The sequence below is a fragment of the Esox lucius genome, chromosome 14 (assembly GCF_011004845.1).
Source record: "Esox lucius isolate fEsoLuc1 chromosome 14, fEsoLuc1.pri, whole genome shotgun sequence".
Classification (NCBI taxonomy): Eukaryota; Metazoa; Chordata; class Actinopteri; order Esociformes; family Esocidae; genus Esox; species Esox lucius.
In genome coordinates, this window is record NC_047582.1 from 7,610,240 (window position 1) to 7,633,894 (window position 23,655).

Here is a 23,655-nt window from a genome sequence, read left to right on the forward strand (position 1 = left end):
CTCCTCCACTTGAGGCAGGCACTCTCCACCAACCTGAAGCGGGCAAGCCACCCTTTTCCGACTGAGGACCATGGCCTCTGATTTGGAGGTACTGATTCTCATCCCCACCGCTTCACACTCGGCTGCAAACCGTCCCAGCGCATGCTGAAGGTCCTGGTTAGAAGGGGCCAACACGACAACATCATCTGCAAAAAGCAGAGACGAAATTGTGTGGTCCCCAAACCTGACACCCTCCGGCCCCTGGCTGCGCCTAGAAATTCTGTCCATAAAAATTACGAACAGAACCGGTGACAAAGGGCAGCCCTGCCGGAGTCCAACATGCACTGGGAACAAGTCTGACTTACTGCCGGCAATGCGGACCAAGCTCCTGCTTCGGTTGTACAGGGACCTGACAGCCCTTAGCAAAGGACCCAGGACCCCATATTCCCCAAGCACCCTCCACAAGATGCCGCGAGGTACACAGTCGAATGCCTTTTCCAAATCCACAAAACACATGTGGATTGGTTGGGCAAACTCCCATGAACCCTCCAACACCCCGTAGAGGGTATAGAGCTGGTCCAGTGTTCCACGGCCCGGACGAAAACCACACTGTTCCTCCTGAATCCGAGGTTCTACTATCGGCCGTATTCTCCTCTCCAGTACCCTGGCATAGACTTTCCCGGGGAGGCTGAGAAGTGTGATCCCCCTATAGTTGGAACACACCCTCCGGTCCCCCTTCTTAAAAAGAGGGACCACCACACCGGTCTGCCATCCCAGAGGCACTGTCCCCGACCGCCACGCGATGTTGCACAGGCGTGTCAACCAAGACAGCCCCACAACATCCAGAGACTTGAGGTACTCAGGGCGGATCTCATCCACCCCCGGTGCCTTGCCACCGAGGAGTTTCTTGACCACCTCTGTGACTTCAGCCCGGGTGATGGACGAGTCCACCTCTGAGCCCTCATCCTCTGCTTCCTCAATGGAAGAAGTGACAGCGGGATTGAGGAGATCCTCGAAGTATTCCTTCCACCGCCCGACGACATCCTCAGTTGAGGTCAACAGCTGCCCACCTCTACTGTAAACAGCGTTGGTAGGGCACTGTTTCCCTCTCCTGAGGCGCCGGATGGTTTGCCAGAATCTCTTCGAGGCCAGCCGATAGTCCTTCTCCATGGCCTCACCGAACTCCTCCCAGGCCCGAGTTTTTGCCTCCACAACCACCCGGGCTGCAGCCCGCTTGGCCTGTCGGTACCCGTCAGCTGCGTCAGGAGTCCCACAAGCCAACCAGGCCTGATAGGACTCCTTCTTCAGCTTGACGGCATCCCTTACTTCCGGTGTCCACCACCGGGTTCGGGGATTGCCGCCTCGACAGGCACCGGAGACCTTACGGCCACAGCTCCGAGCGGCCGCTTCGACAATGGCGGTGGAGAACATGGTCCACTCGGACTCAATATCTCCAACCTCCCTCGGGATCCAGTCGAAGCTCTGCCGGAGGTGGGAGTTAAAGATCTCTCTGACAGGAGACTCGGCCAGACGTTCCCAGCAGACCCTTACAGTTCGCTTGGGCCTGCCGAGTCTGTCCAGCTTTCTCCCCCGCCATCGGATCCAACTCACCACCAGGTGGTGATCAGTTGACAGCTCCGCCCCTCTCTTCACCCGAGTGTCCAAGACATACGGCCGCAGGTCAGATGAGACGACAACAAAGTCGATCATCGACCTGCGGCCTAGGGTGTCCTGGTGCCACGTGCACTGATGGACACCCTTATGCTTGAACATGGTGTTCGTTATGGACAAACTGTGACTAGCACAGAAGTCCAATAACTGAACACCACTCGGGTTCAGATCAGGGGGGCCGTTCCTCCCAATCACGCCCCTCCAGGTGTCACTGTCGTTGCCCACGTGGGCGTTGAAGTCCCCCAGTAGAACAATAGAGTCCCCAGTCGGAGCACTTTCCAGCACCCCTCCCAGAGACTCCAAGAAGGTCGGGTACTCTGCACTGCCGTTCGGCCCGTAGGCACAAACAACAGTGAGAGACCTATCCCCGACCCGTAGGCGCAGGGAAACGACCCTCTCGTTCACCGGGGTAAACTCCAACACATGGCGGCAGAGCTGGGGAGCTATAAGCAAACCCACACCAGCCCGCCGCCTCTCACCATGGGCAACTCCAGAGTGGTGAAGAGTCCATCCTCTCTCAAGGAGTGTGGTTCCAGAGCCCAAGCCGTGCGTAGAGGTGATCCCGACTACCTCTAATCGGAACCTCTCAACCTCACGCACTAGCTCAGGCTCCTTCCCCGCCAGCGAGGTGACATTCCACGTCCCTAGAGCTAGTTTCCGTGTCCAGAGATCGGGTTGTCTAGGCCCCTGCCTTCGACTGCCGCCCGATCCTCTTCGCACCGGCCCCTTATGGTCCCTCCTGTGGGTGGTGAGCCCACGGGAGGGCGGCCCCACGTCACCCGTTCGGGCTGAGCCCGGCCGGGCCCCATGGGGGAAGGCCCGGCCACCAGGCGCTCGCATACGAGCCCCAACCCCGGGCCTGGCTCCAGGGTGGGGCCCCGGCTGCGCCATACCGGGCGACGTCACGGTACTCATTATGTTGTTCTTCATTAAGGGGGGTTTGAACCGCTCTTAGTCTGACCCGTCGCCTAAGACCTGTTTGCCTTGGGAGACCCTACCAGGGGCATATAGCCCCAGACAACATAGCTCCTAGGGTCACTCGGGTACTCAAACCCCTCCACCACGTTAAGGTGGCAGTTCTTGGAGAGGATCGTTAGATCGTAGATATGTGAAATTGTAATTACCGTATTTGTCCCAGCCGAATCCATGGTGGTCACGCCAGACTGACGTTCTGGGTCAAGGCCGGCCACTGGCAAGGCAAGAGCTTCTTCCTTGTTTCATGTACTATGCTCCAAAACGTAGGTGCTGATTGGCCCAAGAGGAGTCCTGTGCGCCAATGAACGCTATCTATCGATCTGCGCTCGATTGCTCTTCCTTCATCCTCCAACTACCCGGATGTCTGTCTCAGTAACTTGAAATTGAATTTGAGAACTGAATCTGAATTGTGAGAAGTGAATGTGAAGATATATAGAGAGTTTAATTTTCAGTGAGGATAATCCGTGTATCATTCGTTCTTTTCATATTCAATTGAGATTTCAAAATCGGAAAATGAAAAAATGGTTCCTTATTTCGTTATTCGTTTACGAATCTGATACCAAAAAACGAATAACGAGTCATTTCTCGTACTTTCGATTTAATGCTCAGATCAAAAATAGGAAATTAGGAAACGGGCCACAGGACCGATTTTGATTTTGATATTTAATTTGTTCGATTTGTGTGAACCGGAAGTTACGGTCTTCTTCGTGTGTTGCACTTGGAAGTTTCCAAGTTTTTTTTATATACTGTCTATGGACGTTTCCCGCAATTTGGAAAACAGTTAGACGAGGCCTGGAAAACATCAATTATGCAGTGATTGTAAGTTAATGACTCAGTATTTCTTAAGTAATTTCGTATTGACACCATGGCCGCACTGGAACCATATGCTGATTTAATTAAAGATTAATTTGAAACTGGCAAGACACATGTAGAGATTTCCACAACGCTGCAGCAGATGGATGTCCAGCGATGTTCTGAAATAAGTGTGAGAAGATTCTGTGTTCAGCACAACCTTAAGCGAAAAAGACATGTATCGGACACAGAACTGGAGAGGGCTGTGGTTGGATCAATATATGAAGTAAGTTTTTTTTTTTAGGTTTTCACATTTTATATCCTGCCCGTCTTTCAAATGTTGTAGCGAATAACTGTATTTTTCTTAACAGACGGGCCCATCTTATGGCCGCAAGTTCATGACTGGATATCTGTCTTCAATGGGAGTGCATGCAGGAGAATGTCGAGTTGGGAAAATCCTCAGAGAGATTCATCAGCCATACCACGAATTCCGACGTCAGGCAAGTTATATGCTAAGAATGAAGTAGGCCTACAGTACATGATGTTGCATGCATATAAGAATTTCTTTGATGTAGAAATGGTTCGTGAATATTCTGGGCTCAAAATATAAAACATGTCTTCAGGGTGCTCGTAATCTAAATCCCATCCCGTATCATGCGGAATATATGGGCCATAAAATTCACATGGACCAAAACGAGAAGCTTGTGATGTTTGGAGTGACACACGTCGTGGCAGTTGATGGCTACAGCGGCAAAATTGTTGCCAATGCCACCATGCCAGTGAAAAACAACCTTGTGATTTATGAGGAAGTTTACAGGTACAGTAAATACATTTAGAACCAATGTTTTTGTCATAATATTTTCTGTGCAATGTATATTCTCTTTTCATTGGATGTAATTTTCTTATTGGATCAGTTAAGTTCAGTGCAGCCCTTTGCACATGTACACATTGTTTTATCTCAGATCTGCAGTGGTTAACCATGGGATGTGGGACCAACTCAGGGTCGACCATGGCAGGGAGTTTTACATGTGCTTGTACATGCAAGAGATGCTGTCAAGACATATACACAACCCTAGCAGGCCACCATACCTTCAAACAACATCAACAAGGGTGAGGGTTTTGTAATATGGACTAACAGTACAACTAATATAATCAAATGCTTTTTTTATTCTAACAAATAAGGAGTGAAAGCATTTAAAATTGGAATTAATTTCCCAAACTAATCTATTACATTTTCATTCCATCTGAAATCGTGTTTTGTGTTCAACAGAATCTTCGAGTGGAAAGGATTTGGCCCGAGGTGAACAATCGCGTTAACTACCCATTGAAACAGGCCCTGGTACACCTGCTGGACCAAGAAGTCCTCAACATGGAGGACAATATGACTAAATTCTGCATTTCAAACCTGACATGTCAATTAAGCCAAATTGGACTAGGCAGAGTGGTGCAATCGTGGAATGCACACAGGATCCCAGGTATGCTAAACTGAATATGTACAACCCTTTGAAGCAGTTATTTTTTCACACGCCAACCACATACAGCATAAATGGCATTGCTTTGTTAGTTATTTGTTTCCTTGTTTTAGGACGTGGGATACCCAATGAACTTGCAGCAGGTGGCTGTCCAGCTAAAATCTCTGAAGAGCTGCTGCCCAATGCCTCTGTTGTGGCAAACATGTATGAGCAAGAGTTTGGATCCTCGCTAACTTGGGTGTCAGTTTTTGGAACTGACCCATTTTCATCTGAGGAGGATAGATGTCATGCAGAACAAGACTTTGCAGAAAACTACCCTGACATCTCTCTTCTTTTTAATCATGTGGTAAATAATGACTATACACCTTTCCAAGATGCCTTGTGGTACCTCATAAATGTCACCCAAAGATATGTCTGAAAACAGTAACTGAAATGCAGTGGTGTTGTTAAGTAGCTAGGAAAACAGACTGTGTTATGCTCTTTGACAGTCACCCGTTTACTTCCTCTGAACAAGATGAAACTCTCCATGATGGTTTTGAAGGCTAACGTTTGGTTAAACTCTAAACTGAAGAAATGAATCAAGCTAACGAGACAATAACTTCCGGTTCACACAAATCGGACAAATTAAATATCAAAATCTAAATCGGTCCGTGGCCCGTTATTTCATTTCCTATTTTTGATCTGAGCATTAAATCGAAAGTACGAAAAATGACCCGTTATTCGTTTTTTGGTATCAGATTCGTAAACGAATAACGAAATAACGAACCATTTTTTCATTTTCCGTTTTGGAATCTCAATTGAATATGAAAAGAACGAATGATACACGGATTATTGAGGATCACATTTTATTGGACTTCGGATCCAAACGAATAAATTCAATTTCAAATTATACAATTCAGATTCAGTTTTTCAATGCAATTATTCAAATTAAACAATACAATTTCAAATATAAATGATTCAAATTCAGTTTCTGGTGGCACATATTTCAGCCCATACTTATCATACAAAAAAACTACTAAAAATAGAATACATAGAATGATTATTTCTAAGAACACAGGCTATAGTACTTTCATTCATTTATTAGGCCCTTCAAATGTACTAAATGAAAACTTCACAATAATAAAATTATTCGAAGATAAATCCAATAGAATATAGTTTTCATTTTGATCTCATTGTGATGATGTACAAGGTAAAAGAAGAGACATTATTGAACAGTTTGCAACGATCAAAGGATATACGCATGAATAGCCATACATGGACCTAAAGCATGGTTGCTTGATAAACATGATTCATTTTAAAGAATAACACAGGCTACAGCCTATTCATAGAAATAATATTGATAGATGCAAGGATATGTATCCTCTTGCATTGTTCTACAATGGCCTAGGCTTGGTTGTGTGTATTGCAACACAGCCTTCTCTTCAAGAAAAAAACATTGCAGTGTATTATTCAACTTTTTTGTAAATTTGATTAGCAGATTAAATGGATGATCAAAGGATGATTTACCGTAGCCTACATGAATAATTAAATTGACTATTTGATAAAATATAGAAGTTCTTTGCCGATTGTTTTAGGAGATTTGGGCTATAAAACACCTATGAATTTATGCATCGCGTTCAGTCTTTATACTGCTGCCTGCCCCACAGTCAGCACACAGCTTCAGGTGTTTATACTGAAAGTCTTATCATATAAAAAAAAAGATAGTACATAGAACGATTGTTTCTAAGAACACAGGCTATAGTATTTTCATTTGTTTATTAGGCCCCACAAATGTACTAAATGAAAATTACACAACACTTATTCAAAGATAAATTAATTTAAATTTAAATAGTTTTTTCTCTTCAAGTAAAAACATTGCAGTGTAACAGCAATGTGTAATACAATTGTTAAATTGTTGAGGATATTGCTTGTTGTGAGGTCCTTGCGCCGTTCCTGCTCCAGCCCCTCCCTTTCGCGCTCCTTGCCTGCCACCGCTATGCGTTCACACCCCGGTGTACCTGAACTCTCATACCAATCCAGATCCCAATCACCGGAATACTGAACACCTGCGCCCTGTTTGCCTCTTTCTATTTTAGCCTGTTCTCCACCTCCACTGAAGTGTGAGGTATTGTTCGCAGTGTACATGCTAAGCCTTTGCATAGCGCTGTTCCTTGATTTTTGAGCCTGTATTCCCAGCCTGTAGTCCTCTCCTTTCCCGTCCCCATTTGTCTCTGTATATAGAAGCCTGCCTCCTGACCTGCCTGCTTGCCTCTGGATTCTCCTACCTGTCTACTCCTGCCTGTACTGTCGCCTTCGTGGACTGATCACCCGGTTACTGAACCTGTCTGTCTGTCTCTCTCGTTTTGCTCGTGCCTCTTCCCTTGTGCTTATAAATAAATCGACAGTTTTGTTCCGCCATTGGAACCACAATACCCCTGGTCCCGGTGTTCATTACAGAATACCTCACCATCACCAATGGATCCAACAGAACTGCAAGCGCGACTGTCACAACAGGAGGAGAGAATTGAGGAGATGTGTCAGTTGTATGACAATCTGTGCCCACGCCTCCTCCATCCGGTGTGGTTACTGCCTCCGCTTCACTTCCTTTTGTTTCCCTGCCGAATAAGTACGACGGGTCTCCTGGAAAGTGCAAGGGGTTTCTTATGCAGTGATCGCTGTAGGTCACTCATCACCCGAGCCAGTTCACCTGCGACAAGAACAAGGTGGATTTCGTCATCTCCCTACTGATGGACAAAGCCCTGGACTGGGCCACGGCATTATGGTCTGCCAACAGCCCCGAACTGGGCTCAGAGGCTTAGCGTTGTTCAGGAAAGTGTTTGACCGGCTATGTCCACCATCAGACTGAACAGCTAAACATGCAAGTAGGCACTCTGCACGCCGAGCTCTTTCAGCTGCTTGTGGTGCCCTCTCCCCATGAGCCGGTGGTGCTGGGACACCCCTGGCTCTGCCTACACGAACCCAGACATCTCCTGGAGCATGGGGGAATTGACGGCCTGGAGCACGTCCTCTCTGTATCGACTGAGTGTGCCCTGCAGGGCCACCTTGGTGGAAGGTTCTGCGTCAGCACCCACCCAGGAGCTTCCGTCTGTCTACCACCAATACAAGCAGGTCTTCAGCAAAGAGAAGACTTCAGAGTTGCTGCCACACTGCCCGTGGGACTGCGCCATAGACCTGGTTAAAGGAGCTCCGCTTCCCAGGGATCGTGTGTATCCGTTGTCCATCCCCGAAACCGAAGCCATGAACACTTACATAGATGAGTCCCTTCGTCAAAGAGCCATTCGCCCCTCGACATCTCCTGCCGCTTCCAGCTTTTTCTTTGTCGGGAAAAATGATGGCGGTTTACGACCCTGCATTGATTATCGGGGACTAAACGAGATAACCATAAAGAACCGCTTCCCCTTGCCGCTGATCTCTGCTGCATTAGAACAAGTTGGACAGGCCACCATCTTCACTAAACTGGACCTGCGGAGCACATACCTTCTGGTGCGCATACGAAAAGGGGATGAGTGGAAGAACACCTTCATCACACAGCGTGGCCACTATGAGTATTGTGTTACGCCTTTCGACCTCACCAACGCCCCTGCCGTCTTCCTTTATGAACGTCATCTTCAGGGATATGATCGATCAGTTTGTAATAGTGTACATTGATGACATCTTCATCTATTCCAAGACGCTACTGGAGCACATCGGCCATGTCCAACAGGTCTTACAGCGGCTGCAGCAGCACCACCTGTACTTGAAGCTGGAAAAAAGTGTGTTCCACTTCTCCACGGTTGCTTTCCTGGGATCGGTGCTGTTGCCAGGCGGTGTCCGGACAGACGAGAGCAAGGTTTCCTCCGCGGTACGTCAGTGGCCTCGGCCTCAAACCGTCAAGGAGATGCAGCGTTTCTGGCGTTTCACCCAGAATTTCAACACCACCGCGGCCCCCTTATCCGCCCTGACCGGTCAGAAGTTTTGAACGCACCTGTCTGATGACGTCCGCAACTACGTGCTGTCTTGCCCTGTTTGCGCCCATTGCCATGGACTTTGTGACAGACCTACCGTACTCAAACGAATACACCGTGATCTTAACTGTAGTGGACCGGTTCTCAAAGATGTGTCGTCTGATTCCCCTGACTAACCTGCCCAATGCCACCGAACTGGCAGAGGTTGTGTTTCAACAGCTGTTCCGGCAGTTCGGGATAGCTGAGGACATCGTTTCTGACAGGGGACCTCAGTTCATTTCCTGTGTATGGAGGGCCTTATGGCGATCGACTGGGGGTGTCCGTTAGCCTGTCCTCCGGCTACCATCCGGAGTCCAACAGCCAGACTGAACCAGGACATTGGGAAGTAACTAAGGCAGCAATGCCAGAAACCGCCACACAACTGGAGCTGGTATTTACCTTGGGTAGAATACGCACAAAACTCCCTCATTCACTCCTCCCTCCGGCTCACCCCTTTCCAATACTTATTTGGTTACCAATCCCCTCTTTTCCCATGGGATACAGAACCAGGTCAGGTTCCCGCAGTGGACGACTGGTTCCGATGCAGCACGCTTTTGGGAAACAGCGCATCGTCACCTCCAGCATTCATCCAGCACACATAAAACCCACGCGGATCGTCGTCGCCGCCCGTGTCCCCTGTATCATCCAGGCCAACAGGTTTGGCTGTCAACCCAGGGCATCCGCCTGCGCCTGCCCTGCCGTAAGCTTACCCCCAGATACATCGGGGGTAAGATACATAAATAAAAATTACACATCGCATTAACCCTGTTACCTATCGTCTCCAAATTCCCCGTCAGTACAGGATCTCCCCCACCTTTCACGTGTCCCTCCTCAAGCTGGTGCATTACAGTCCCCTGAATCCGCTGGTCGCTCAGCATCCTGCACCACTTCTGATGGACATCGATGGGGAGCCTGCGTACACCATGCGTGAGATCCTGGATTCCCGCCGCCGGAATGGGTGCCTGCAGTACCTGGTGAATTGGGAAGGCTATGGCCCAGAGGAGAGGGCCTGGATTCCAGCTCGCGCCATTCTCAACGCTGACCTTGCTGCGCAGTTCCACACTGTTCACGCGGATCATCCTGCGCCCCGTTCGCGGGGTTGTCCACCGCAGCAGTCCCGACTGTCGGGAGCCGGCCGTGGGGTAGGGTGTCCTGTGAGGTCCTTGCGTCGTTCCTACTCCAGCCCCTCCCTTTCGCACTCCTTGCCTGCCACCGCTACGCGCTCACATTCCCGGTGTACCTGAACGCTCCCAACAACCGGTATTGTGACTGCCTGCCTGCTTCTGGATTTTCGTAACTGCCTACTCCTGCCTGTACTGTTGCCTTCGTGGACTGATCACCCGGTTACCGAACCTGCCTGTCTGTCTCTCTCGTTTTGCTCGTGCCTTTTCCCTTATAAATAAATCGACAGTTGCGTTCCGCAATTGGAACCACAAAACCCCTGGTCCCGGTGTTCATTACACTTGTATTATGTTTCAATAACAATTAATTTGTAGTTTGGTAAAGAATATCATTGGTATTTAGTTTTGTGAATAATTATTTAGCATAATACATTTATTAAATGACAGACGGATCGGTGCAGCTTCTGCAGTAATGCAGTCGATGTATCGGTCTGTCGTGGTGAAGAAAGAGCTGAGCCGCAAGGCAAACTTTCAAGTGTCTACTAAAAACGAATCTCTACAGCACGGTTTATAATTAGGTGTAGCCTGGCCCGGGGGCGTGAAGGTGACCAGTAGGCTTGATACTGTCCACCCTTGCTGTCTTGCCAGGTGGGCTCTCGTCGCCACTGGGATGCCCTCCCTCCAATGCCTTTCGGGGGAAGAGTCACTGGCTTGTTGTTGACTCTCTGTTGCACACTTGTGCAATTGGGCTGTACGCTGCTGGTAATACTCGGCCCTCATTCAGGGGGGTTGCGGTTGGTGGGTGTCCCTTTGGTTGATTCCTGGCAATGTGGTTGGATTGATTTCCTGCCTGTTGGGCCCTGTCCAGGGCCTCCCCCGGGTAGGGCCACAGTGTCACCGGACCCCCCCTTTCTGTTCCAAGGTGTTATGCTGCTATATTATTGTGCTGGGGGATATGAGGAATGCACTTTCTAACTTTTCTCAGTCTCCTCCAGTTTTACATTTTAGGAGGAGATGAGGTACTGGTCCACACCTGCGGAGTACCAGGTTTGGGGGGCCCATTGCAGTCCCTGTCCTTGTCCTCCTGGTCATACTTTTGACCTAGTCTAGAATCAAATAGACTGGATTTAGCCCAGAGAAATGTATTTATTATTCCAATTGAACTCTTAATATCTCACCCAGTGTCACGTGCTGGGGTGTGGAAGGACAAAGAAACTGAGGTAATCCATGTTTAATGGATAAGGAAAATAAATGTTTTTGCCAAAACAAAACAAAACAAAGGCAGCAACCGGTGACATAGGATACTCCATACAGGAAGAAAACCAAAATGAACCACACCGGCAGGGCAAAAACAAGGAACTTAAATAGGGTCCCCAATTGGAGGCAACGACCGACACCTGCCTCCAATTGGGGAGACCAAAAGGATTGGAGGTGGCTAGATGTGCCACCTCCTGTCCTGTCCTGACTATGCCCCGAGCCCAGCGCAGAGATGGCTAGGGGCATAGCCAGGACGTGACACCCGGCACAGCCAGAAGAGGACTGGTCCCCCCTCTGAGCATGGGTCCTCTCTATGTTTCTTCCTAAAATTCGGCCTTCTTAGGGAGTTTTTCCTAGCCACTGAAATTCAACACTACTGTTGTTTGCTCCTTGGGGTTAAAGGCCAGGTGTCTCTGTAAAGCACTTTGTGACAACTGCTGTTGTAAAAAGGGCTTTATAAATACATTTGATTGATTGATTGATATAAAAATTAATTAGTTGTATACTAAAGAATATCATTGAATATCGTAAGAGTGCGCTGATGATCACCCCTAGAAAACAACACTGCAGAATTGGGACACCCTATGGTCTTGCACCCCTAGCGAGAACATGCAATTGAGGGGCACAAGGGTGCAAGTGCAGGACCTCTCTTGTTTACAACCGAATCTACTTCCATTGGATAAACGCCTCGCATTAGCAGAATTAATTTGCATAATATTGACTGTGGCCCAGATTCTGAATGGGCCGTAACAGAGGCCTATACTACAAAGCTAGTTCAACATGCCCAGGATTTATTTTCATTAGCTGGTTTCACTAAACCTAACATCCGCAGTCCTGCATGAGCCGTGTCACAACGGTGGTTATCGTTTCGTTAAATCAACCCAGGTTTTCCCAATCTAGTGACGAAGGAGCGGTGCACCATGTGACCAATCACAAGCATGGACAAGTCTACAAGAGCCACATATTTAATTCAAGAGGAGCAAACAATCATTTTAGTGAAATATGAAGAATACATACAGTGGGGAGAACAAGTATTTGATACACTGCCGATTTTGCAGGTTTTCCTATTTATAAAGCATGTAAAGGTCTGTCATTTTTATCATAGGTACACTTCAACTGTGAGAGACGGAATGTAAAACAAAAATCCAGAAAATCACATTGTATGATTTTTAAATAATTAATTTGCATTTTATTGCATGACATAAGTATTTGATCACCTACCAACCAGAAGAATTCCGGCTCTCATAGACCTGTTAGTTTTTCTTTAAGAAGTCCTCCTGTTCTCCACTCATTACCTGTAGTAACTGCACCTGTTTGACCTTGTTACCTGTATAAAAGACATCTGTCCACACACTCAGTCAAACAGACTCCAACCTCACCACAATGGCCAAGACCAGAGAGCTGTGTAAGGACATTAGGGATAAGATTGTATGCCTGCACAAGGCTGGGATGGACTACAGGACAATACAACATCAATGTGCATTTGAAAGGACTCCATGATGGGGAGAAAGATAGTCCAACTGTGAAACATGTGCGGTGTGAATATTTCAATATGGACTAAAAAGGAATTATTCCAGACTACTCATTTTTTTGAAAACCCTTGGTGTCCATGTAGGCAATGTACCAGTATGACCAAACAATGACTAACCTTATTTTTCCTTTTTCTAAATGTTGACGCTATGGAGTGACTTGCGATTAACAAAATCATCTTCGCTCTCATCCAGCGATGCTGTTATCAGAATATGGGTGCAATCTATGGCACCAATCACTCTGGGAAACCTATGAAAAGACTATGCTGCATATAATATACAACAGTAAACGTCAGAGGGTCTACATTATTTATAGATGAAGTAGTCAACGTAAGTTATTGTCTACATGCTATTTCTTAAAAAAAACTCTTTAATAGACTGCATGGGCAAGTGGTCTGGGAACACAACATATGTATCAAGTAGATCTGTTAGAGTAAAAACCACCGACAGACCCTGTTTTTGCTTAAGTTCTCTGCATCACCCACAGCCCACATAAAACAGCCTGTAACTTTACGCTATGCATGCAGTCTGTGGAACTGTAAGCACACAACTTCAATGTGTCACACTGGCAACATACGGCTCAAGAAGCTGACAAAGATACATAATTCCCTCTTTCATAAAGATACTCATCAGAGAAAGCCAAGGGGTTTTGTTGTTCTCTGAATATTCTTGCTTTTCTAAAAGATCCATAGGAAGTGAATTATATCCGTCCGAGGCGGCGGGCGGGCCGGAACAGTAGACGTGTTCTATGAATGTACCGGAACGCTGAGCTGCGTGGAAATCAGTTTACTATTTGACTCTGTCACTATTACCCTAGTCTATAACCAATCACCAGGGTTGCTGTTATGTTTCGCTGGAATGTCTTACCTGTTGAACAACCAAACTTTGATCCCAAATCATCCTCTGTTGGACAACCAAAGTTGATCGCAAATGAACATCTAAAGGTTCTATTTCTAAACACGATTTAGTGATTATTCACCTCTGAAAAAAAGTAATGAAACATTAATAAATTATGCACATTATTGCAAAAAGATTTCAAATTGCAATGTGCCTAACATTTTCTTTTTTGAGGAGGTAGGTTTATCAGTGTACATGGCTACAGCTTTGTTTGTGTGTTCTTCATTGTTCACTGCAATGGATCTATCTAGTATTGAGGTCTGTACATCTACGTGGTTGATTAAACTAGGCCTGAAAATGTAGAGGCACTTGCAATAGAAAATAACTTACTGGTTTAAGAGATTCTTGATTAAAGAACTAAACACTAATATTGCTTCTCATAATGATATACACTCACCTAAAGGATTATTAGGAACACCATACTTACACTGTGTTTGACCCCCTTTTGCCTTCAGAACTGCCTTAATTCAACGTGACATTGATTCAACAAGGTGCTGAAAGCATTCTTTAGAAATGTTGGCCCATATTGATAGGATAGCATCTTGCAGTTGATGGAGATTTGTGGGATGCACATCCAGGGCACGAAGCTCCTGTTCCACCACATCCCAAAGATGCTCTATTGGGTTGAGATCTGGTGACTGTGGGGGCCATTTCAGTACAGTGAACTCATTGTCATGTTCAAGAAACCAATTTGAAATGATTCGAGCTTTGTGACATGGTGCATTATCCTGTTGGAAGTAGCCATCAGAGGATGGGTACATGGTGGTCATAAAGGGATGGACATGGTCAGAAACAATGCTCAGGTAGGCCGTGGCATTTAAACAATGCCCAATTGGCACTAAGGGGCCTAAAACATCCCCCACACCATTACACCACCACCAGCAGCCTGCATAGTGGTAACAAGGCATGATGGATCCATGTTCGCATTCTGTTCACGCCAAATTCTGACTCTACCATCTGAATGTCTCAACAGAAATGGAGACTCATCAGACCAGGCAACATTCTTCCAGTCTTCAACTGTCCAATTTTGGTGAGCTTGTGCCAATTGTAGCCTCTTTTTCCTATTTGTAGTGGAGATGAGTGGTACCCGGTGGGGTCTTCTGCTGTTGTAGCCCATCCGCCTCAAGGTTGTGCGTGTTGTGGCTTCACAAATGCTTTGCTGCATACCTCGGTTGTAACGAGTGGTTATTTCAATCAAAGTTGCTCTTCTATCAGCTTGAATCAGTCGGTCCATTCTCCTCTGACCTCTAGCATCAACAAGGCATTTTCACCCACAGGACTGCCGCATACTGGATGTTTTTCCCTTTTCACACCATTCTTTGTAAACCCTAGAAATGGTTGTGCGTGAAAATCCCAGTAACTGAGCAGATTATGAAATACTCAGACCGGCCCGTCTGGCACCAACAACCATGCCACTTTCAAAATTGCTTAAATCACCTTTCTTTCCCATTCTGACATTCAGTTTGGAGTTCAGGAGATTGTCTTGACCAGGACCACACCCCTAAATGCATTGAAGCAACTGCCATGTGATTGGTTGATTAAGTGAGTGTATGATTTCTTGAGATAATAGGACCAGTCACTCTTGCAGTATGTTGATCGATAATGTTATATGCTGGTGACTGACTCTTGACTATACAATTCCTGACTAAGTAATTATATGATAATCAATTAAATTTCTGCCTTCTGGGCATAAGTGACAAACACATAATATAGAATCAAGGGACTTAACTCCTTACTTTCTACAGATAGTAAGTAGCATAACTAGCCTTACTCTCTACAGACAATTCCAGCTGCCAGTCTGATAACCCCCACACCCAGTTGTCTCGGTCTTTGTCCATCTGGTCATGCTTCTGACCTGGCTTAGGATTTATAGTCTCTGGACAAAACCCAAATGCGTTTACTAATTATTACAACTAGTACTCTCAAAATGTTACCCTGCCCAGCCAGAAGAGGACTGGGCACCACACAGAGCCTGGTTCCTCTCTAGGATTCTTTCTAAATTTCAGCCCCTCTTAAGGAGTTTTTCCTACCCATTGTGGTTCAATATTGTGGTTGCTTGCTCCTTGGGGTTTCAGGCTGGGTGTTTTATAAAAGCACTTTGACAACTGCTGATGTAAAAAGGGCTTTATGAAAACATTTGATTGGTTGATAAAGTAAGTAATTAAGTATTGTAACTGGTTAATTTATGGGAACTGTACTAACTGTTTTTAGTTATTTTTAAAACACTGCTTAGAACATTACCTATAGAGGATCTTTTCAGGTAAATATACATATCTGGGGATTTAACTCGCCATTGAAGGCTCCTGTCTGGTATTTTAAACGATCTTCCCCTAGTGACAGACAAACTCAAAGCATAGACAACATTTTAGAGAATTCCCTCAATATTTCTGGGAAGAGATATTTGACATTAGGATAGTTTTCATCTGACAATTAGCCTATTACTTATATCCACAAATTCAACCCCAAGTATTTTATAAACAATTTGACATTATTATCAACCTGTTCAACTGGGATTATAAAACCCAAAGCATAGGTAAAAATCACCTTTCTAAGGTGGCACAAGAATGGCCATGTTCCAGGGAAGGCATGACGTGTAGAGCAGAGTGCACAGGGAAACGTCCTTTTATTATTACTACTGTCAACAGATAACAAAATAATATAACACACCCGCAAACATGCTCTGACACAACACAGCATTCAATGAGCCACAAAACAGAAGGCAAACCAGGATAACTTAAATAGGATCCCCAATCAGAGGCAATTGGGAGCAGCTGCCTCTTATTGGAGATGCTTAAACAGAAGTGCACATAGAGATGCCTAGAGGCACCCCAGCCAGGAGCTGATGATAACTGGCTTTCTTAATTATATATTTGACCATTGTGCCGCTAACATCCATGCTGTCACTCTTTGGCTTAAAAACACTCCTCTATTGTGGCAATGATTGTCATAATCAGTATATTATCAGTAAATCATTCTGTACATCATTTGTATTTGGAAGAAACTAAGAATAACTTTAAATCAATGTTATTTTCATTACTCTCGCAATACGCCCCCATGGAGGATGTACAGCAGCCATCAAACGTATTCACACCCATTGCTTTTCCACATTTAATTGTGTCACATCATTAAATCCCTCTCCTTGAACTGCCACCTTAACGTGGTGGAGGGGTTTGAGTACCCGAGTGACCCTAGGAGCTATGTTGTCTGGGGCTATATGCCCCTGGTAGGGTCTCCCAAGGCAAACAGGTCTTAGGCGACGGGTCAGACTAAGAGCGGTTCAAACCCCCCTTAATGATGAAAAAAATATTGAGTACCGTGACGTCGCCCGGTATGGCGCAGCCGGAGCCCCACCCTGGAGCCAGGCCCGGGGTTGGGGCTCGTATGCGAGCGCCTGGTGGCCGGGCCTTCCCCCATGGGGCCCGGCCGGGCTCAGCCCGAACGGGCGACGTGGGGCCGCCCTCCCGTGGGCTCACCACCCACAGGAGGGACCATAAGGGGCCGGTGCGAAGAGGATCGGGCGGCAGTCGAAGGCAGGGGCCTAGACAACCCGATCTCTGGACACGGAAACTAGCTCTAGGGACGTGGAATGTCACCTCGCTGGCGGGGAAGGAGCCTGAGCTAGTGCGTGAGGTTGAGAGGTTCCGATTAGAGGTAGTCGGGATCACCTCTACGCACGGCTTGGGCTCTGGAACCACACTCCTTGAGAGAGGATGGACTCTTCACCACTCTGGAGTTGCCCATGGTGAGAGGCGGCGGGCTGGTGTGGGTTTGCTTATAGCTCCCCAGCTCTGCCGCCATGTGTTGGAGTTTACCCCGGTGAACGAGAGGGTCGTTTCCCTGCGCCTACGGGTCGGGGATAGGTCTCTCACTGTTGTTTGTGCCTACGGGCCGAACGGCAGTGCAGAGTACCCGACCTTCTTGGAGTCTCTGGGAGGGGTGCTGGAAAGTGCTCCGACTGGGGACTCTATTGTTCTACTGGGGGACTTCAACGCCCACGTGGGCAACGACAGTGACACCTGGAGGGGCGTGATTGGGAGGAACGGCCCCCCTGATCTGAACCCGAGTGGTGTTCAGTTATTGGACTTCTGTGCTAGTCACAGTTTGTCCATAACGAACACCATGTTCAAGCATAAGGGTGTCCATCAGTGCACGTGGCACCAGGACACCCTAGGCCGCAGGTCGATGATCGACTTTGTTGTCGTCTCATCTGACCTGCGGCCGTATGTCTTGGACACTCGGGTGAAGAGAGGGGCGGAGCTGTCAACTGATCACCACCTGGTGGTGAGTTGGATCCGATGGCGGGGGAGAAAGCTGGACAGACTCGGCAGGCCCAAGCGTACTGTAAGGGTCTGCTGGGAACGTCTGGCCGAGTCTCCTGTCAGAGAGATCTTTAACTCCCACCTCCGGCAGAGCTTCGACTGGATCCCGAGGGAGGTTGGAGATATTGAGTCCGAGTGGACCATGTTCTCCACCGCCATTGTCGAAGCGGCCGCTCGGAGCTGTGGCCGTAAGGTCTCCGGTGCCTGTCGAGGCGGCAATCCCCGAACCCGGTGGTGGACACCGGAAGTAAGGGATGCCGTCAAGCTGAAGAAGGAGTCCTATCAGGCCTGGTTGGCTTGTGGGACTCCTGAGGCAGCTGACGGGTACCGACAGGCCAAGCGGGCTGCAGCCCGGGTGGTTGTGGAGGCAAAAACTCGGGCCTGGGAGGAGTTCGGTGAGGCCATGGAGAAGGACTATCGGCTGGCCTCGAAGAGATTCTGGCAAACCATCCGGCGCCTCAGGAGAGGGAAACAGTGCCCTACCAACGCTGTTTACAGTAGAGGTGGGCAGCTGTTGACCTCAACTGAGGATGTCGTCGGGCGGTGGAAGGAATACTTCGAGGATCTCCTCAATCCCGCCGTCACGTCTTCCATTGAGGAAGCAGAGGATGAGGGCTCAGAGGTGGACTCGTCCATCACCCGGGCTGAAGTCACCGAGGTGGTTAAGAAACTCCTCGGTGGCAAGGCACCGGGGGTGGATGAGATCCGCCCTGAGTACCTCAAGTCTCTGGATGTTGTGGGGCTGTCTTGGCTGACACGCCTGTGCAACATCGCGTGGCAGTCGGGGACAGTGCCTCTGGGATGGCAGACCGGGGTGGTGGTCCCTCTTTATAAGAAGGGGGACCGGAGGGTGTGTTCCAACTATAGGGGGATCACACTTCTCAGCCTCCCCGGGAAAGTCTATGCCAGGGTTCTGGAGAGGAGAATACGGCCGATAGTAGAACCTCGGATTCAGGAGGAACAGTGTGGTTTTCGTCCGGGCCGCGGAACACTGGACCAGCTCTATACCCTCTACAGGGTGATGGAGGGTTCATGGGAGTTTGCCCAACCAGTCCACATGTGTTTTGTGGATTTGGAGAAGGCATTCGACTGTGTCCCTCGTGGCATCCTGTGGAGGGTGCTTCGGGAATATGGGGTCCTGGGTCCTTTGCTAAGGGCTGTCAGGTCCCTGTACGACCGAAGCAGGAGCTTGGTCCGCATTGCCGGCAGTAAGTCAGACTTGTTCCCTGTGCATGTTGGACTCCGGCAGGGCTGCCCTTTGTCACCGGTTCTGTTCGTAATTTTTATGGACAGAATTTCTAGGCGCAGCCAGGGGCCGGAGGGTGTCAGGTTTGGGGACCACACGATTTAGTCTCTGCTCTTTGCGGATGATGTTGTCGTGTTGGCCCCTTCAAGCCAGGACATTCAGCATGCACTTGGACGGTTTGCAGCCGAGTGTGAAGCGGTGGGGATGAAAATCAGTACCTCCAAATCCGAGGCCATGGTCATCAGTCGGAAAAGGGTGGCTTGCCCACTTCAGGTTGGTGGAGAGTTCCTGCCTCAAGTGGAGGAGTTTAAGTATCTAGGGGTCTTGTTCACGAGTGAGGGAAGGATGGAACGGGAGATTGACAGACGGATCGGTGCAGCTTCTGCAGTAATGCGGTCGATGTATCGGTCTGTCGTGGTGAAGAAAGAGCTGAGCCGTAAGGCGAAGCTCTCGATTTACCGGTCAATCTACGTTCCTACTCTCACCTATGGTCATGAGCTTTGGGTCATGACCGAAAGGACAAGATCCCGGATACAGGCGGCCGAAATGAGCTTTCTCCGCAGGGTGGCTGGGCGATCCCTTAGAGATAGGGTGAGAAGCTCGGTCACCCGGGAGGAGCTCAGAGTAGAGCCGCTGCTCCTCCACATCGAGAGGGGTCAGCTGAGGTGGCTTGGGCATCTGTTTCGGATGCCTCCGGGACGCCTTCCTGGGAAGGTGTTCCGGTCCCGTCCCACCGGGAAGAGACCCCGGGGAAGACCTAGGACACGCTGGAGGGACTATGTCTCCCGGCTGGCCTGGGAACGCCTCGGTGTCCCCCCGGAAGAGCTGGAGGAAGTGTCTGGGGAGAGGGAAGTCTGGGCATCCCTGCTTAGACTGCTGCCCCCGCGACCCGGCCCCGGATTAAGCGGAAGATGATGCGATGCGATGCGATGCGACATCATTAAATCATAATGGATCTAGTTAGGAATTTTTGGCCACTGATCAACACAAAAAATCCATAATGTCAAAGTCAATAATAAAATCTAAAAATTATTCTAAATTAATTACAAATACAAAACAGAAAATAATTGGTAGCATAAGTATTCCCCCCTTCATTCATTTTATAGAACTATCTTTGGCAGCGATAACATTTGGATTACAAGTCTCTAGCAGCTTTGCACACAGCATTTTTTGCCCATTCTTTACGAAGTTGCTCAAGCGGCATCAAGATGGATGGGGACCTTTGGTGAACTGCAATTTTCAACTCTACATATATTCTCAATTGGATTGAGTTCCAGGCTTTGATTGGCCACTCCTGGTGGCCTCCCTGACTAGTTCCCTTCTTACCCGCATATTCTGTTTGTGAGGATGACCTGTCCCATACAGATTCACAGCCTTGCCATATTCTCTCCCAAACAACATGACTGCATATTCTGGTGGACTCCATTCAAATAACTACAGAGACTACAGTATGTAAGACATTTGAAAGACCTAGGCCTTTTATATTTATTAATGGGTGCATGAAACTGCCCCCACAAATTTACATTTGTTTGTCCACCTTCTACAGACCATTTTAAAAAACGGGAGGAAGAACTTAAATACTGAAGTAACTATATCAGACTATGAAGATAGTTTGTCCCTTACAGGAGAAAGGTTTAACTGTCATGCTCCACGACAGAATGTGCTTGTTCAGCAAAATGAAAAAAACTCAACTTCTCTAGCAAAATGAAAAAAGTGATAACTTGCTGGAAGGTTAGCCCCATCATGATCTACTCAGTCCCTCTTTGACCTGAATCTGTATGGATATTTCCAATATACTTTTCTGTTATCCCACAATTTAAGCATGTGATCCTATGCCCTCCCTAAATTGACAAAACCCTGCCTCAGGCAGATATAACAATATATATAACACATCTCTGTCTACATACTGATACACTGAACATTATTTTATTACGAAGAAGTATGCTGCGATGTAACTTTTTTTCCGGACTCTCTCAAAGATGGGTGAAGCGTGGCAGTTTTATGAAGACACAAACACATACACACACACACACAAAGAAGAGCAAAGCACAGCTAGTTGCATTGGGGAATTGATAGATAGCCAACCATAAAGTTATATACACAGAGAAAGAGCAATACAGAGTATTTCTCCAGATATACGCTTTCACCAATAATTCATCAATTCTACCTCTCTCCTTTCTATTGTTTTTGTACCATAAAAAAAGCATGTGTTTCTTATTATTTATAAAGTGTTTGTGCACAACTGCTATTTTTGTCCTGGTGCCATCAAGCTATAAAAGTGCTTGCTGCCATTGTCCAAGAAGAAGCAGAGTACACTACATGGACAGGGTTAGGGGTAATTTTGTGACCCTGATCTGTATGACGTTGTCACGTCCCGGCTGTGCCCCTAGCCATCTCTGCGCTGTGCTTGGGGCATAGCCAGGACAGGACAGGAGGTGGCCTTTAGCCACCTCTACTCCTTTTTTTGGTTTCCCCAATTGGAGGCAGGTGTTAGTTATTGCCTCCAATTGGGGACCCTATTTAAGTTTAGTTTGTTAGGCCCCAAGGCGTGGTTCATTTTGGTTTTGTGTATCCTGTGTAAGGAAGACCCACGTCACTGGTTGCTGCCTTTTTGTTTGTTGGAGTCCTTCTTTCTTTTGTTTGATTAAACATGGATTACCTTCCCTACCTCTACTCTGCGCCTGTGTCCTTTCCATCCCACGACCGTGACAGAATGAACCACCACCAAGAGACACAGCAGAAATGGACGGTAGGGGAACTCCTCGGTTGGCCGGACAGCGACACCGAGGAGGAGGAGAACCCCTACTGTCCTCTGCGGCACACCGGGCCTCCACAGCATCCACCCCGGAGGAGACGTCGATGGAGGCGACGTAAGCAAACCTCCGTGTGTCCGCCCCAAGAATTTCTTGGCGGGGTGCTGTGGGGGCAGGCGGAGTGGAAGGACGCGGCCGTGCCACCCGTGCTCACGTGTGGGGTAGTCCAGGTGCCCCAGCCCTGCCCGGTGCCAGCTCCTAGGCATCGGGCAACAACGCCGGTGGGGCCTATGAGGGCTTTCCCTGATGTAGGGAGATGTGAGGACTGGTGGGGCTATCGGGACCCGCCGTACCGGTTCTCGCAGCCAGCGCCCCCCGCTGCCCAGTGGCCTCAGCCGCCAGCTCCTCCCGCTGCCCAGTGGCCGCAGCCGCCAGCTCCTCCCGCTGCCCAGTGGCCGCAGCCGCCAGCTCCTCCCGCTGCCCAGTGGCCGCAGCCGCCAGCTCCTCCCGCTGCCCAGTGGCCGCAGCCGCCAGCTCCTCCCGCTGCCCAGTGGCCGCAGCCGCCAGCTCCTCCCGCTGCCCAGTGGCCGCAGCCGCCAGCTCCTCCCGCTGCCCAGTGGCCGCAGCCGCCAGCTCCTCCCGCTGCCCAGTGGCCGCAGCCGCCAGCTCCTCCCGCTGCCCAGTGGCCGCAGCCGCCAGCTCCTCCCGCTGCCCAGTGGCCGCAGCCGCCAGCTCCTCCCGCTGCCCAGTGGCCTCAGCCGCCAGCTCCTCCCGCTGCCCAGTGGCCTCAGCCGCCAGATCCTCCCGCTGCCCAGTGGCCTCAGCCGCCAGCTCCACCCGTTGCCCAGTGGCCTCAGCCGCCAGCTCCTCCCGCTGCCCTGTTTTCGCCGCCGCCTGGGCCCGCGGATGACTGGCCGCCGCCGCCCGGGCCCGCGGATGACTGGCCGCCGCCGCCCGGGCCCGCGGATGACTGGCCGCCGCCGCCCGGGCCCGCGGATGACTGGCCGCCGGCTCCCCCGGCTCCTGCTCCTCCGCCGGCTGTCGACCCTCCGCCGGCTCCCCCGGCTCCTGCTCCTCCGCCGGCTGTCGACCCTCCGCCGGCTCCCCCGGCTCCTGCTCCTCCGCCGGCTGTCGACCCGCCGCCGGCTCTCCTGCCGGCTCCTGTCCCTCCGCCGGCTCTCCCGTCTCCTGACCCTCTGCCTCCCCGGCCTGTCCCTGCGGCTCCGCCTCCCCGGCCTGTGCCGGCGGCTCCGGGCGCTGAGCCTCCGCCGGTCCGGGTGTGGTCGTCCCGGTCTTGCGGTCGGGAGCCCGCGCCTTTGGGGGGGGGTACTGTCACGTCCCGGCTGTGCCCCTAGCCATCTCTGCGCTGGGCTCGGGGCATAGCCAGGACAGGACAGGAGGTGGCCTTTAGCCACCTCTACTCCTTTTTTTGGTTTCCTCAATTGGAGGCAGGTGTTAGTTATTGCCTCCAATTGGGGACCCTATTTAAGTTTAGTTTGTTAGGCCCCAAGGCGTGGTTCATTTTGGTTTTGTGTATCCTGTGTAAGGAAGACCCACGTCACTGGTTGCTGCCTTTTTGTTTGTTGGAGTCCTTCTTTCTTTTGTTTGATTAAACATGGATTACCTTCCCTACCTCTACTCTGCGCCTGTGTCCTTTCCAT

The 23,655-nt window shown here is 49.1% G+C and overlaps 1 protein-coding gene across 1 annotated transcript; it reads left to right on the forward strand.

Annotated features, from left to right (window-relative positions):
* Positions 1-3,597: 3,597 nt before the first annotated feature.
* LOC114840861 lies at positions 3,598-7,687 on the forward strand. Its single transcript, XM_029125168.2, has 10 exons — positions 3,598-3,703; positions 3,789-3,917; positions 4,041-4,234; positions 4,380-4,527; positions 4,688-4,892; positions 5,003-5,273; positions 6,965-6,988; positions 7,110-7,215; positions 7,326-7,445; positions 7,550-7,687. The coding sequence occupies exons 2-10, from the start codon at positions 3,816-3,818 to the stop codon at positions 7,685-7,687; spliced, it is 1,308 nt and encodes a 435-aa protein (XP_028981001.2). The 5' UTR covers positions 3,598-3,703; positions 3,789-3,815.
* The last annotated feature ends 15,968 nt before the right edge of the window (positions 7,688-23,655 follow it).

Coding starts and splice junctions, on each gene's coding strand:
- LOC114840861 (XM_029125168.2), top strand. CDS start 3,816: ATGACTGGATATCTGTCTTCAATGGGAGTGCATGCAGGAGAATGTCGA. Junction 4,235..4,379: donor ATTTATGAGGAAGTTTACAG/GTACAGTAAATA, acceptor GTTTTATCTCAG/ATCTGCAGTGGTTAACCATG. Junction 5,274..6,964: donor CCTTTCCAAGATGCCTTGTG/GTACCTCATAAA, acceptor TTTCTATTTTAG/CCTGTTCTCCACCTCCACTG.